The sequence below is a fragment of the Petromyzon marinus genome, assembly GCF_048934315.1.
Source record: "Petromyzon marinus isolate PM22_M1 ecotype Great Lakes invasive population chromosome 84 unlocalized genomic scaffold, UKy_Petmar_22M1.pri1.0 chr84_unloc.4, whole genome shotgun sequence".
Classification (NCBI taxonomy): Eukaryota; Metazoa; Chordata; class Hyperoartia; order Petromyzontiformes; family Petromyzontidae; genus Petromyzon; species Petromyzon marinus.
In genome coordinates, this window is record NW_027422641.1 from 557,737 (window position 1) to 574,712 (window position 16,976).

A 16,976-nucleotide genomic window follows, 5' to 3' on the forward strand; every position below is an offset into this window, starting at 1 on the left:
ACAACAACAACTTGTGTTTGACGACAACTTGTGTTTGACAACAACAACTTGTGTTTGACAACAACAACTTGTGTTTGACAACTTGTGTTTGACAACTTGTGTTTGACAACAACTTGTGTTAGACAACAGCAACTTGTGTTTGACAACAACAACTTATGTTTGACAACAACAACTTGTGTTTGACAATCGTCGGACTGATGCAGCCTTCAGATCGGTGCTCTGGCAAACGCCGAATTGCACGGAATTTTTGCCGGATTGCACTGCATATTTACTATTTCTATGACTAGTTATTAGTCATGAAAAATGTATTTACGTGCAGTATTGTAATTGTTTAAGTTGTATGTAGTGTATAATGTAATGTAAATATAATTTGACAAGGAAATTGGAGGATGTTCAGAGGAAATTAGGAATGAGAGGATATGGGAAGAGTTGTAGTGGAAATGCCGATATGCAGGCCAGGTGCTAAGTTACCTTGTGCTCAGACAGTTGTCACTGGGGGATTCCTTTCAATTACATTGTGATGAGATGTTCAATGAAATGCTTTCAGATGTGACCGCTTATAGGATGATGCAATATCGAAAATAAATCATGATTATTTGATCTATATGTACATACACAGAGATTCTACAGATAGCCTTTAGCAGACTTTTGGTCATATACTGTTAGGGAACACCTAATGAAGACCAGAACGGCACATGAGGGGTTGGGAGGCCAGCACCACACTCAGACAACTAATGTTTACTTACTACACCAGGTACTAATTAAGGCTGAGTCGACCTAGGTGAGGCCCACGGCCGTTTTAGATATTTATCAATGAAGTTATCCGTGAGCAGCAATCGAACCAGGTTTGTGGCTCACTGTGCTAACCACTGCACCACTACTTACCTCGTTCATGCACACATACATGCATACACTAAGACACACATGTACAAAGATGCATAGAGATGGACAAATGTTAATGCACACGTAGTAGACATTCACACACATCACATTAAACCCAAAAACAAAAACCTAAACAGCAGTTGCTATTTGCAAGCTCCTATTAAAGTTGCCACGAGGTTCATTTGTGCACAATCTCCACAAGCACGACCCTCAACCACTGTCCCATCAACCACCACCTCCCCTCACCACCCCTCACCATCTCCCACTCTCTGCCCAGACCCTCCACCCATCCTCTCTGCCCCCACTAATCGTCTCTTCTCTCCCTGTAGGCTGTATCGGTGCTTACTGATGGACAAGTCGGGTTCCTCTCTCAGTGTCATCCTCAAGGCCAACAAAGGTTTGAAGAATCTTGGGTAAGCTCTGCTGTTCGTTTCTCACTTGTGCTCTGTACACGAACTGTGCTAATTGTTGGTGCAACGCTTCGTGAAGTAAACATTGAAATGTAAACCCAGCAATCTTGCTGTCTCTACATGGCAAGGCTGAGCAATATCTTTGTGTACGCCCAAATCACGCAGAATGCACCAAACTGAATCAGAATTGAGCCTGGATAGAGCCTGGATGGGAGGCCACCATGCATTAGTAGGTGCTATGGGTTACAGGAAAACTTTGTGGGCAGTAGAGGGCAGGGAAGAAAAATCTAGAGACATCTCACATTTCCTACACTTAATAACCATAACATTCTTATAATATATTTAAACATTTACGGGAGGCTGGTTTCACAAAAATGCCTGCTTAATCGAGTTCATTTTATAAATATTTTACTGTAACCTCAACACATTTGTTAAATTTAACACGTAGGCTAAACCAATATTCATATTCACAACATATTGTTAGCAGATACATTGATTGTAAACATCTCCCTGTGTTCCTCGATTAAAATGTACTACACTTGTGTGTGATCCTCTGTTGCAACTGTGTTTATATAAACGCAAACACTTTTCATATTATAAAGGTACAGTGCAGTATAATTGAATGGATGATTGTGAGTAAACTGATATTTGTGAATGTCACCTGTTATATATATAAAATGTATAACACAGAAGCATTAAACAATGAGCAGCTTTGCTCATGAACGTGTGCGCTCTGGTCATGTTCACCACCATTGTGAGTGTCCCTCACTCACCGCGTGTTTGACTCCGCGGTTCCCGTGGGCTCAGTGAGTCAGCGCTGTCCCTTCTCCCGTCCACTCGGGTTTAGGCTGACTCTCAACGAGATCGGAGACAGCGGCCTCCGACTTTTAGCGGACGGGATGTTGGAGAGAGAAGGGAGTTTGGAGACGTTAGAGTGAGTAATGTCCTGATGCACACACACTTATATAAGTACACCTAAACAAATATATACAAAAACAAAGATGGCATAATAATGTTGTATTTTAATGTCTGTTATAACTTAATTTTTATGCACTCATCAATTAAGTTATTAAACACACTTATTGCAGAACTTTTAACCACTATTAAATAACAATACAATTACAAATGTCACATTACCTACTCTAACCTATGATATTGTTTGAAACTATATTATGGTAATACAGTAGATAAATTAAATTATCCAGTGGCTTTGGAGGGAAGGGGTTACTGGGTTTTCAAAAACACCAGATAATCGCGTCATTATTTAAAATAGCTTATTTTTGCACATTCTTCAATAAGATCATGTTTATAGGTGCTCTGTATATATAATATTTTAAATAGTTAACGATATGATAATCGCTTAAATAAATATACAAATAAACTAAATAAATATCCTGTAAAACATGACAGTATTTTACTGTACCGCACTCACCATTCCAAAATCGAAGACTCTGCATGGGGTGATGTGTGTACTACGCTCTTGTTCAACAACTTGTGTTTGACAACAACTTGTGTTTGACAACAACAACTTGTGTTTGACAACAACAACTTGTGTTTGACAACAACTTGTGTTTGACAACAACAACTTGTGTTTGACAACAACTTGTGTTTGACAACAACTTGTGTTAGACAACAACAACTTGTGTTTGACAACAACAACTTGTGTTTGACAAGAACTTGTGTTTGACAACAACAACTTGTGTTTGACAACAACAACTTGTGTTTGACAACAACAACTTGTGTTTGACAACAACAACTTGTGTTTGACAAGAACTTGTGTTTGACAACAACAACTTGTGTTTGACAACAACAACTTGTGTTTGACAAGAACTTGTGTTTTACAACAACAACTTGTGTTTGACAACAACAACAACTTGTGTTTGACGACAACTTGTGTTTGACAACAACAACTTGTGTTTGACAACAACAACTTGTGTTTGACAACTTGTGTTTGACAACTTGTGTTTGACAACTTGTGTTTGACAACAACTTGTGTTAGACAACAGCAACTTGTGTTTGACAACAACAACTTATGTTTGACAACAACAACTTGTGTTTGACAATCGTCGGACTGATGCAGCCTTCAGATCGGTGCTCTGGCAAACGCCGAATTGCACGGAATTTTTGCCGGATTGCACTGCATATTTACTATTTCTATGACTAGTTATTAGTCATGAAAAATGTATTTACGTGCAGTATTGTAATTGTTTAAGTTGTTGTATGTAGTGTATAATGTAATGTAAATATAATTTGACGAGGAAATTGGAGGATGTTCAGAGGAAATTAGGAATGAGAGGATATGGGAAGAGTTGTAGTGGAAATGCCGATATGCAGGCCAGGTGCTAGGTTACCTTGTGCTCAGACAGTTGTCACTGGGGGATTCCTTTCAATTACATTGTGATGAGATGTTCAATGAAATGCTTTCAGATGTGACCGCTTATAGAATGATGCAATATCGAAAATAAATCATGATTATTTGATCTATATATACATACACAGAGATTCTACAGATAGCCTTTAGCAGACTTTTGGTCATATACTGTTAGGGAACACCTAATGAAGACCAGAACGGCACATGAGGGGTTGGGAGGCCAGCACCACACTCAGACAACTAATGTTTACTTACTACACCAGGTACTAATTAAGGCTGAGTCGACCTAGGTGAGGCCCACGGCCGTTTTAGATATTTATCAATGAAGTTATCCGTGAGCAGCAATCGAACCAGGTTTGTGGCTCACTGTGCTAACCACTCCACCACTACTTACCTCGTGCATGCACACATACATGCATACACTAAGACACACATGAACAAAGATGCATAGAGATGGACAAATGTTAATGCACACGTAGTAGACATTCACACACATCACATTAAACCCAAAAACAAAAACCTAAACAGCAGTTGCTATTTGCAAGCTCCTATTAAAGTTGCCACGAGGTTCATTTGTGCACAATCTCCACAAGCACGACCCTCAACCACTGTCCCATCAACCACCACCTCCCCTCACCACCCCTCACCATCTCCCACTCTCTGCCCAGACCCTCCACCCATCCTCTCTGCCCCCACTAATCGTCTCTTCTCTCCCTGTAGGCTGTATTGGTGCTTACTGATGGACAAGTCGGGTTCCTCTCTCAGTGTCATCCTCAAGGCCAACAAAGGTTTGAAGAATCTTGGGTAAGCTCTGCTGTTCGTTTCTCACTTGTGCTCTGTACACGAACTGTGCTAATTGTTGGTGCAACGCTTCGTGAAGTAAACATTGAAATGTAAACCCAGCAATCTTGCTGTCTCTACATGGCAAGGCTGAGCAATATCTTTGTGTACGCCCAAATCACGCAGAATGCACCAAACTGAATCAGAATTGAGCCTGGATAGAGCCTGGATGGGAGGCCACCATGCATTAGTAGGTGCTATGGGTTACAGGAAAACTTTGTGGGCAGTAGAGGGCAGGGAAGAAAAATCTAGAGACATCTCACATTTCCTACACTTAATAACCATAACATTCTTATAATATATTTAAACATTTACGGGAGGCTGGTTTCACAAAAATGCCTGCTTAATCGAGTTCATTTTATAAATATTTTACTGTAACCTCAACACATTTGTTAAATTTAACACGTAGGCTAAACCAATATTCATATTCACAACATATTGTTAGCAGATACATTGATTGTAAACATCTCCCTGTGTTCCTCGATTAAAATGTACTACACTTGTGTGTGATCCTCTGTTGCAACTGTGTTTATATAAACGCAAACACTTTTCATATTATAAAGGTACAGTGCAGTATAATTGAATGGATGATTGTGAGTAAACTGATATTTGTGAATGTCACCTGTTATATATATAAAATGTATAACACAGAAGCATTAAACAATGAGCAGCTTTGCTCATGAACGTGTGCGCTCTGGTCATGTTCACCACCATTGTGAGTGTCCCTCACTCACCGCGTGTTTGACTCCGCGGTTCCCGTGGGCTCAGTGAGTCAGCGCTGTCCCTTCTCCCGTCCACTCGGGTTTAGGCTGACTCTCAACGAGATCGGAGACAGCGGCCTCCGACTTTTAGCGGACGGGATGTTGGAGAGAGAAGGGAGTTTGGAGACGTTAGAGTGAGTAATGTCCTGATGCACACACACTTATATAAGTACACCTAAACAAATATATACAAAAACAAAGATGGCATAATAATGTTGTATTTTAATGTCTGTTATAACTTAATTTTTATGCACTCATCAATTAAGTTATTAAACACACTTATTGCAGAACTTTTAACCACTATTAAATAACAATACAATTACAAATGTCACATTACCTACTCTAACCTATGATATTGTTTGAAACTATATTATGGTAATACAGTAGATAAATTAAATTATCCAGTGGCTTTGGAGGGAAGGGGTTACTGGGTTTTCAAAAACACCAGATAATCGCGTCATTATTTAAAATAGCTTATTTTTGCACATTCTTCAATAAGATCATGTTTATAGGTGCTCTGTATATATAATATTTTAAATAGTTAACGATATGATAATCGCTTAAATAAATATACAAATAAACTAAATAAATATCCTGTAAAACATGACAGTATTTTACTGTACCGCACTCACCATTCCAAAATCGAAGACTCTGCATGGGGTGATGTGTGTACTATGCTCTTGTTCAACAACTTGTGTTTGACAACAACTTGTGTTTGACAACAACAACTTGTGTTTGACAACAACAACTTGTGGTTGACAACAACTTGTGTTTGACAACAACAACTTGTGTTTGACAACAACTTGTGTTAGACAACAACTTGTGTTAGACAACAACAACTTGTGTTTGACAACAACAACTTGTGTTTGACAAGAACTTGTGTTTGACAACAACAACTTGTGTTTGACAACAACAACTTGTGTTTGACAACAACAACTTGTGTTTGACAACAACAACTTGTGTTTGACAAGAACTTGTGTTTGACAACAACAACTTGTGTTTGACAACAACAACAACTTGTGTTTGACGACAACTTGTGTTTGACAACAACAACTTGTGTTTGACAACAACAACTTGTGTTTGACAACTTGTGTTTGACAACTTGTGTTTGACAACAACTTGTGTTAGACAACAGCAACTTGTGTTTGACAACAACAACTTATGTTTGACAACAACTTGTGTTTGACAATCGTCGGACTGATGCAGCCTTCAGATCGGTGCTCTGGCAAACGCCGAATTGCACGGAATTTTTGCCGGATTGCACTGCATATTTACTATTTCTATGACTAGTTATTAGTCATGAAAAATGTATTTACGTGCAGTATTGTAATTGTTTAAGTTGTTGTATGTAGTGTATAATGTAATGTAAATATAATTTGACGAGGAAATTGGAGGATGTTCAGAGGAAATTAGGAATGAGAGGATATGGGAAGAGTTGTAGTGGAAATGCCGATATGCAGGCCAGGTGCTAGGTTACCTTGTGCTCAGACAGTTGTCACTGGGGGATTCCTTTCAATTACATTGTGATGAGATGTTCAATGAAATGCTTTCAGATGTGACCGCTTATAGGATGATGCAATATCGAAAATAAATCATGATTATTTGATCTATATATACATACACAGAGATTCTACAGATAGCCTTTAGCAGACTTTTGGTCATATACTGTTAGGGAACACCTAATGAAGACCAGAACGGCACATGAGGGGTTGGGAGGCCAGCACCACACTCAGACAACTAATGTTTACTTACTACACCAGGTACTAATTAAGGCTGAGTCGACCTAGGTGAGGCCCACGGCCGTTTTAGATATTTATCAATGAAGTTATCCGTGAGCAGCAATCGAACCAGGTTTGTGGCTCACTGTGCTAACCACTGCACCACTACTTACCTTGTGCATGCACACATACATGCATACACTAAGACACACATGTACAAAGATGCATAGAGATGGACAAATGTTAATGCACACGTAGTAGACATTCACACACATCACATTAAACCCAAAAACAAAAACCTAAACAGCAGTTGCTATTTGCAAGCTCCTATTAAAGTTGCCACGAGGTTCATTTGTGCACAATCTCCACAAGCACGACCCTCAACCACTGTCCCATCAACCACCACCTCCCCTCACCACCCCTCACCATCTCCCACTCTCTGCCCAGACCCTCCACCCATCCTCTCTGCCCCCACTAATCGTCTCTTCTCTCCCTGTAGGCTGTATCGGTGCTTACTGATGGACAAGTCAGGTTCCTCTCTCAGTGTCATCCTCAAGGCCAACAAAGGTTTGAAGAATCTTGGGTAAGCTCTGCTGTTCGTTTCTCACTTGTGCTCTGTACACGAACTGTGCTAATTGTTGGTGCAACGCTTCGTGAAGTAAACATTGAAATGTAAACCCAGCAATCTTGCTGTCTCTACATGGCAAGGCTGAGCAATATCTTTGTGTACGCCCAAATCACGCAGAATGCACCAAACTGAATCAGAATTGAGCCTGGATAGAGCCTGGATGGGAGGCCACCATGCATTAGTAGGTGCTATGGGTTACAGGAAAACTTTGTGGGCAGTAGAGGGCAGGGAAGAAAAATTTAGAGACATCTCACATTTCCTACACTTAATAACCATAACATTCTTATAATATATTTAAACATTTACGGGAGGCTGGTTTCACAAAAATGCCTGCTTAATCGAGTTCATTTTATAAATATTTTACTGTAACCTCAACACATTTGTTAAATTTAACACGTAGGCTAAACCAATATTCATATTCACAACATATTGTTAGCAGATACATTGATTGTAAACATCTCCCTGTGTTCCTCGATTAAAATGTACTACACTTGTGTGTGATCCTCTGTTGCAACTGTGTTTATATAAACGCAAACACTTTTCATATTATAAAGGTACAGTGCAGTATAATTGAATGGATGATTGTGAGTAAACTGATATTTGTGAATGTCACCTGTTATATATATAAAATGTATAACACAGAAGCATTAAACAATGAGCAGCTTTGCTCATGAACGTGTGCGCTCTGGTCATGTTCACCACCATTGTGAGTGTCCCTCACTCACCGCGTGTTTGACTCCGCGGTTCCCGTGGGCTCAGTGAGTCAGCGCTGTCCCTTCTCCCGTCCACTCGGGTTTAGGCTGACTCTCAACGAGATCGGAGACAGCGGCCTCCGACTTTTAGCGGACGGGATGTTGGAGAGAGAAGGGAGTTTGGAGACGTTAGAGTGAGTAATGTCCTGATGCACACACACTTATATAAGTACACCTAAACAAATATATACAAAAACAAAGATGGCATAATAATGTTGTATTTTAATGTCTGTTATAACTTAATTTTTATGCACTCATCAATTAAGTTATTAAACACACTTATTGCAGAACTTTTAACCACTATTAAATAACAATACAATTACAAATGTCACATTACCTACTCTAACCTATGATATTGTTTGAAACTATATTATGGTAATACAGTAGATAAATTAAATTATCCAGTGGCTTTGGAGGGAAGGGGTTACTGGGTTTTCAAAAACACCAGATAATCGCGTCATTATTTAAAATAGCTTATTTTTGCACATTCTTCAATAAGATCATGTTTATAGGTGCTCTGTATATATAATATTTTAAATAGTTAACGATATGATAATCGCTTAAATAAATATACAAATAAACTAAATAAATATCCTGTAAAACATGACAGTATTTTACTGTACCGCACTCACCATTCCAAAATCGAAGACTCTGCATGGGGTGATGTGTGTACTACGCTCTTGTTCAACAACTTGTGTTTGACAACAACTTGTGTTTGACAACAACAACTTGTGTTTGACAACAACAACTTGTGTTTGACAACAACTTGTGTTTGACAACAACAACTTGTGTTTGACAACAACTTGTGTTTGACAACAACTTGTGTTAGACAACAACAACTTGTGTTTGACAACAACAACTTGTGTTTGACAAGAACTTGTGTTTGACAACAACAACTTGTGTTTGACAACAACAACTTGTGTTTGACAACAACAACTTGTGTTTGACAACAACAACTTGTGTTTGACAAGAACTTGTGTTTGACAACAACAACTTGTGTTTGACAACAACAACAACTTGTGTTTGACGACAACTTGTGTTTGACAACAACAACTTGTGTTTGACAACAACAACTTGTGTTTGACAACTTGTGTTTGACAACTTGTGTTTGACAACAACTTGTGTTAGACAACAGCAACTTGTGTTTGACAACAACAACTTATGTTTGACAACAACAACTTGTGTTTGACAATCGTCGGACTGATGCAGCCTTCAGATCGGTTCTCTGGCAAACGCCGAATTGCACGGAATTTTTGCCGGATTGCACTGCATATTTACTATTTATATGACTAGTTATTAGTCATGAAAAATGTATTTACGTGCAGTATTGTAATTGTTTAAGTTGTTGTATGTAGTGTATAATGTAATGTAAATATAATTTGACGAGGAAATTGGAGGATGTTCAGAGGAAATTAGGAATGAGAGGATATGGGAAGAGTTGTAGTGGAAATGCCGATATGCAGGCCAGGTGCTAGGTTACCTTGTGCTCAGACAGTTGTCACTGGGGGATTCCTTTCAATTACATTGTGATGAGATGTTCAATGAAATGCTTTCAGATGTGACCGCTTATAGGATGATGCAATATCGAAAATAAATCATGATTATTTGATCTATATATACATACACAGAGATTCTACAGATAGCCTTTAGCAGACTTTTGGTCATATACTGTTAGGGAACACCTAATGAAGACCAGAACGGCACATGAGGGGTTGGGAGGCCAGCACCACACTCAGACAACTAATGTTTACTTACTACACCAGGTACTAATTAAGGCTGAGTCGACCTAGGTGAGGCCCACGGCCGTTTTAGATATTTATCAATGAAGTTATCCGTGAGCAGCAATCGAACCAGGTTTGTGGCTCACTGTGCTAACCACTGCACCACTACTTACCTCGTGCATGCACACATACATGCATACACTAAGACACACATGTACAAAGATGCATAGAGATGGACAAATGTTAATGCACACGTAGTAGACATTCACACACATCACATTAAACCCAAAAACAAAAACCTAAACAGCAGTTGCTATTTGCAAGCTCCTATTAAAGTTGCCACGAGGTTCATTTGTGCACAATCTCCACAAGCACGACCCTCAACCACTGTCCCATCAACCACCACCTCCCCTCACCTCCCCTCACCATCTCCCACTCTCTGCCCAGACCCTCCACCCATCCTCTCTGCCCCCACTAATCGTCTCTTCTCTCCCTGTAGGCTGTATCGGTGCTTACTGATGGACAAGTCGGGTTCCTCTCTCAGTGTCATCCTCAAGGCCAACAAAGGTTTGAAGAATCTTGGGTAAGCTCTGCTGTTCGTTTCTCACTTGTGCTCTGTACACGAACTGTGCTAATTGTTGGTGCAACGCTTCGTGAAGTAAACATTGAAATGTAAACCCAGCAATCTTGCTGTCTCTACATGGCAAGGCTGAGCAATATCTTTGTGTACGCCCAAATCACGCAGAATGCACCAAACTGTATCTGAATTGAGCCTGGATAGAGCCTGGATGGGAGGCCACCATGCATTAGTAGGTGCTATGGGTTACAGGAAAACTTTGTGGGCAGTAGAGGGCAGGGAAGAAAAATCTAGAGACATCTCACATTTCCTACACTTAATAACCATAACATTCTTATAATATATTTAAACATTTACGGGAGGCTGGTTTCACAAAAATGCCTGCTTAATCGAGTTCATTTTATAAATATTTTACTGTAACCTCAACACATTTGTTAAATTTAACACGTAGGCTAAACCAATATTCATATTCACAACATATTGTTAGCAGATACATTGATTGTAAACATCTCCCTGTGTTCCTCGATTAAAATGTACTACACTTGTGTGTGATCCTCTGTTGCAACTGTGTTTATATAAACGCAAACACTTTTCATATTATAAAGGTACAGTGCAGTATAATTGAATGGATGATTGTGAGTAAACTGATATTTGTGAATGTCACCTGTTATATATATAAAATGTATAACACAGAAGCATTAAACAATGAGCAGCTTTGCTCATGAACGTGTGCGCTCTGGTCATGTTCACCACCATTGTGAGTGTCCCTCACTCACCGCGTGTTTGACTCCGCGGTTCCCGTGGGCTCAGTGAGTCAGCGCTGTCCCTTCTCCCGTCCACTCGGGTTTAGGCTGACTCTCAACGAGATCGGAGACAGCGGCCTCCGACTTTTAGCGGACGGGATGTTGGAGAGAGAAGGGAGTTTGGAGACGTTAGAGTGAGTAATGTCCTGATGCACACACACTTATATAAGTACACCTAAACAAATATATACAAAAACAAAGATGGCATAATAATGTTGTATTTTAATGTCTGTTATAACTTAATTTTTATGCACTCATCAATTAAGTTATTAAACACACTTATTGCAGAACTTTTAACCACTATTAAATAACAATACAATTACAAATGTCACATTACCTACTCTAACCTATGATATTGTTTGAAACTATATTATGGTAATACAGTAGATAAATTAAATTATCCAGTGGCTTTGGAGGGAAGGGGTTACTGGGTTTTCAAAAACACCAGATAATCGCGTCATTATTTAAAATAGCTTATTTTTGCACATTCTTCAATAAGATCATGTTTATAGGTGCTCTGTATATATAATATTTTAAATAGTTAACGATATGATAATCGCTTAAATAAATATACAAATAAACTAAATAAATATCCTGTAAAACATGACAGTATTTTACTGTACCGCACTCACCATTCCAAAATCGAAGACTCTGCATGGGGTGATGTGTGTACTACGCTCTTGTTCAACAACTTGTGTTTGACAACAACTTGTGTTTGACAACAACAACTTGTGTTTGACAACAACAACTTGTGTTTGACAACAACTTGTGTTAGACAACAACAACTTGTGTTTGACAACAACAACTTGTGTTTGACAAGAACTTGTGTTTGACAACAACAACTTGTGTTTGACAACAACAACTTGTGTTTGACAACAACAACTTGTGTTTGACAAGAACTTGTGTTTGACAACAACAACTTGTGTTTGACAACAACAACAACAACAACTTGTGTTTGACGACAACTTGTGTTTGACAACAACAACTTGTGTTTGACAACAACAACTTGTGTTTGACAACTTGTGTTTGACAACTTGTGTTTGACAACAACTTGTGTTAGACAACAGCAACTTGTGTTTGACAACAACAACTTATGTTTGACAACAACAACTTGTGTTTGACAATCGTCGGACTGATGCAGCCTTCAGATCGGTGCTCTGGCAAACGCCGAATTGCACGGAATTTTTGCCGGATTGCACTGCATATTTACTATTTCTATGACTAGTTATTAGTCATGAAAAATGTATTTACGTGCAGTATTGTAATTGTTTAAGTTGTTGTATGTAGTGTATAATGTAATGTAAATATAATTTGACAAGGAAATTGGAGGATGTTCAGAGGAAATTAGGAATGAGAGGATATGGGAAGAGTTGTAGTGGAAATGCCGATATGCAGGCCAGGTGCTAGGTTACCTTGTGCTCAGACAGTTGTCACTGGGGGATTCCTTTCAATTACATTGTGATGAGATGTTCAATGAAATGCTTTCAGATGTGACCGCTTATAGGATGATGCAATATCGAAAATAAATCATGATTATTTGATCTATATATACATACACAGAGATTCTACAGATAGCCTTTAGCAGACTTTTGGTCATATACTGTTAGGGAACACCTAATGAAGACCAGAACGGCACATGAGGGGTTGGGAGGCCAGCACCACACTCAGACAACTAATGTTTACTTACTACACCAGGTACTAATTAAGGCTGAGTCGACCTAGGTGAGGCCCACGGCCGTTTTAGATATTTATCAATGAAGTTATCCGTGAGCAGCAATCGAACCAGGTTTGTGGCTCACTGTGCTAACCACTGCACCACTACTTACCTCGTGCATGCACACATACATGCATACACTAAGACACACATGTACAAAGATGCATAGAGATGGACAAATGTTAATGCACACGTAGTAGACATTCACACACATCACATTAAACCCAAAAACAAAAACCTAAACAGCAGTTACTATTTGCAAGCTCCTATTAAAGTTGCCACGAGGTTCATTTGTGCACAATCTCCACAAGCACGACCCTCAACCACTGTCCCATCAACCACCACCTCCCCTCACCACCCCTCACCATCTCCCACTCTCTGCCCAGACCCTCCACCCATCCTCTCTGCCCCCACTAATCGTCTCTTCTCTCCCTGTAGGCTGTATCGGTGCTTACTGATGGACAAGTCGGGTTCCTCTCTCAGTGTCATCCTCAAGGCCAACAAAGGTTTGAAGAATCTTGGGTAAGCTCTGCTGTTCGTTTCTCACTTGTGCTCTGTACACGAACTGTGCTAATTGTTGGTGCAACGCTTCGTGAAGTAAACATTGAAATGTAAACCCAGCAATCTTGCTGTCTCTACATGGCAAGGCTGAGCAATATCTTTGTGTACGCCCAAATCACGCAGAATGCACCAAACTGAATCAGAATTGAGCCTGGATAGAGCCTGGATGGGAGGCCACCATGCATTAGTAGGTGCTATGGGTTACAGGAAAACTTTGTGGGCAGTAGAGGGCAGGGAAGAAAAATCTAGAGACATCTCACATTTCCTACACTTAATAACCATAACATTCTTATAATATATTTAAACATTTACGGGAGGCTGGTTTCACAAAAATGCCTGCTTAATCGAGTTCATTTTATAAATATTTTACTGTAACCTCAACACATTTGTTAAATTTAACACGTAGGCTAAACCAATATTCATATTCACAACATATTGTTAGCAGATACATTGATTGTAAACATCTCCCTGTGTTCCTCGATTAAAATGTACTACACTTGTGTGTGATCCTCTGTTGCAACTGTGTTTATATAAACGCAAACACTTTTCATATTATAAAGGTACAGTGCAGTATAATTGAATGGATGATTGTGAGTAAACTGATATTTGTGAATGTCACCTGTTATATATATAAAATGTATAACACAGAAGCATTAAACAATGAGCAGCTTTGCTCATGAACGTGTGCGCTCTGGTCATGTTCACCACCATTGTGAGTGTCCCTCACTCACCGCGTGTTTGACTCCGCGGTTCCCGTGGGCTCAGTGAGTCAGCGCTGTCCCTTCTCCCGTCCACTCGGGTTTAGGCTGACTCTCAACGAGATCGGAGACAGCGGCCTCCGACTTTTAGCGGACGGGATGTTGGAGAGAGAAGGGAGTTTGGAGACGTTAGAGTGAGTAATGTCCTGATGCACACACACTTATATAAGTACACCTAAACAAATATATACAAAAACAAAGATGGCATAATAATGTTGTATTTTAATGTCTGTTATAACTTAATTTTTATGCACTCATCAATTAAGTTATTAAACACACTTATTGCAGAACTTTTAACCACTATTAAATAACAATACAATTACAAATGTCACATTACCTACTCTAACCTATGATATTGTTTGAAACTATATTATGGTAATACAGTAGATAAATTAAATTATCCAGTGGCTTTGGAGGGAAGGGGTTACTGGGTTTTCAAAAACACCAGATAATCGCGTCATTATTTAAAATAGCTTATTTTTGCACATTCTTCAATAAGATCATGTTTATAGGTGCTCTGTATAGATAATATTTTAAATAGTTAACGATATGATAATCGCTTAAATAAATATACAAATAAACTAAATAAATATCCTGTAAAACATGACAGTATTTTACTGTACCGCACTCACCATTCCAAAATCGAAGACTCTGCATGGGGTGATGTGTGTACTATGCTCTTGTTCAACAACTTGTGTTTGACAACAACTTGTGTTTGACAACAACAACTTGTGTTTGACAACAACAACTTGTGTTTGACAACAACTTGTGTTAGACAACAACAACTTGTGTTAGACAACAACAACTTGTGTTTGACAACAACTTGTGTTAGACAACAACAACTTGTGTTTGACAACAACTTGTGTTTGACAACAACTTGTGTTAGACAACAACAACTTGTGTTTGACAACAACAACTTGTGTTTGACAATAACAACTTGTGTTTGACAACAACAACTTGTGTTTGACAAGAACTTGTGTTTGACAACAACAACTTGTGTTTGTTTGACAACAACTTCTGTTTGACAAAAGCTTGTGTTACACAACAACAACTTGTGTTTGACAACAACAACAACTTGTGTTTGACAACAACTTGTGTTTGACAAATTGTGTTTGACAACAACTTGTGTTTGACAACAACTTGTGTTTGGCGACAACATGTGTTTGACAACAACTTGTGTTTGGCAACAACTAATGCACTCATCAATTAAGTTATTAAACACACTTATTGCAGAACTTTTAACCACTATTAAATAACAATACAATTACAAATGTCACATTACCTACTCTAACCAATGATATTGTTTGAAACTATATTATGGTAATACAGTAGATAAATTAAATTATCCAGTGGCTTCGGAGGGAAGGGGTTACTGGGTTTTCAAAAACACCAGATAATCGCGTCATTATTTAAAATAGCTTATGTTTGCACATTCTTCAATAAGATCATGTTTATAGGTGCTCTTTATATATATAATATTTTAAATAGTTAACGATATGATAATCGCTTAAATAAATATACAAATAAACTAAATAAATATCCTGTAAAACATGACAGTATTTTACTGTACCGCACTCACCATTCCAAAATCGAAGACTCTGCATGGGGTGATGTGTGTACTACGCTCTTGTTCAACAACTTGTGTTTGACAACAACTTGTGTTTGACAACAACAACTTGTGTTTGACAACAACAACTTGTGTTTGACAACAACTTGTGTTAGACAACAACAACTTGTGTTAGACAACAACAACTTGTGTTAGACAACAAAAACTTGTGTTTGACAACAACAACTTGTGTTTGACAACAACTTGTGTTTGACAACAACTTGTGTTAGACAACAACAACTTGTGTTAGACAACAACAACTTGTGTTTGACAACAACAACTTGTGTTTGACAACAACTTGTGTTTGACAACAACTTGTGTTAGACAACAACAACTTGTGTTTGACAACAACAACTTGTGTTTGACAAGAACTTGTGTTTGACAACAACAACTTGTGTTTGACAACAACAACTTGTGTTTGACAACAACAACTTGTGTTTGACAACAACAACTTGTGTTTGACAAGAACTTGTGTTTGACAACAACAACTTGTGTTTGACAACAACAACAACTTGTGTTTGACGACAACTTGTGTTTGACAACAACAACTTGTGTTTGACAACAACAACTTGTGTTTGACAACTTGTGTTTGACAACTTGTGTTTGACAACAACTTGTGTTAGACAACAGCAACTTGTGTTTGACAACAACAACTTATGTTTGACAACAACAACTTGTGTTTGACAATCGTCGGACTGATGCAGCCTTCAGATCGGTGCTCTGGCAAACGCCGAATTGCACGGAATTTTTGCCGGATTGCACTGCATATTTACTATTTCTATGACTAGTTATTAGTCATGAAAAATGTATTTACGTGCAGTATTGTAATTGTTTAAGTTGTTGTATGTAGTGTATAATGTAATGTAAATATAAT

At 38.6% G+C, this 16,976-nt stretch overlaps 1 protein-coding gene across 2 annotated transcripts in view; it reads left to right on the plus strand.

Annotated features, from left to right (window-relative positions):
- Positions 1–16,976, plus strand: part of LOC142908469 (ribonuclease inhibitor-like) — a 52,579-nt gene that overhangs the window by 12,576 nt on the left and 23,027 nt on the right. For both annotated transcript variants that reach the window (XM_076059173.1, XM_076059172.1), the window contains 10 exons: positions 1,212–1,295; positions 2,140–2,226; positions 4,384–4,467; positions 5,312–5,398; positions 7,482–7,565; positions 8,410–8,496; positions 10,583–10,666; positions 11,511–11,597; positions 13,616–13,699; positions 14,544–14,630. In XM_076059173.1, coding sequence (XP_075915288.1) covers positions 1,212–1,295; positions 2,140–2,226; positions 4,384–4,467; positions 5,312–5,398; positions 7,482–7,565; positions 8,410–8,496; positions 10,583–10,666; positions 11,511–11,597; positions 13,616–13,699; positions 14,544–14,630 — 855 coding nt within the window. The remainder of the gene's footprint in view (positions 1–1,211; positions 1,296–2,139; positions 2,227–4,383; positions 4,468–5,311; positions 5,399–7,481; positions 7,566–8,409; positions 8,497–10,582; positions 10,667–11,510; positions 11,598–13,615; positions 13,700–14,543; positions 14,631–16,976) is intronic.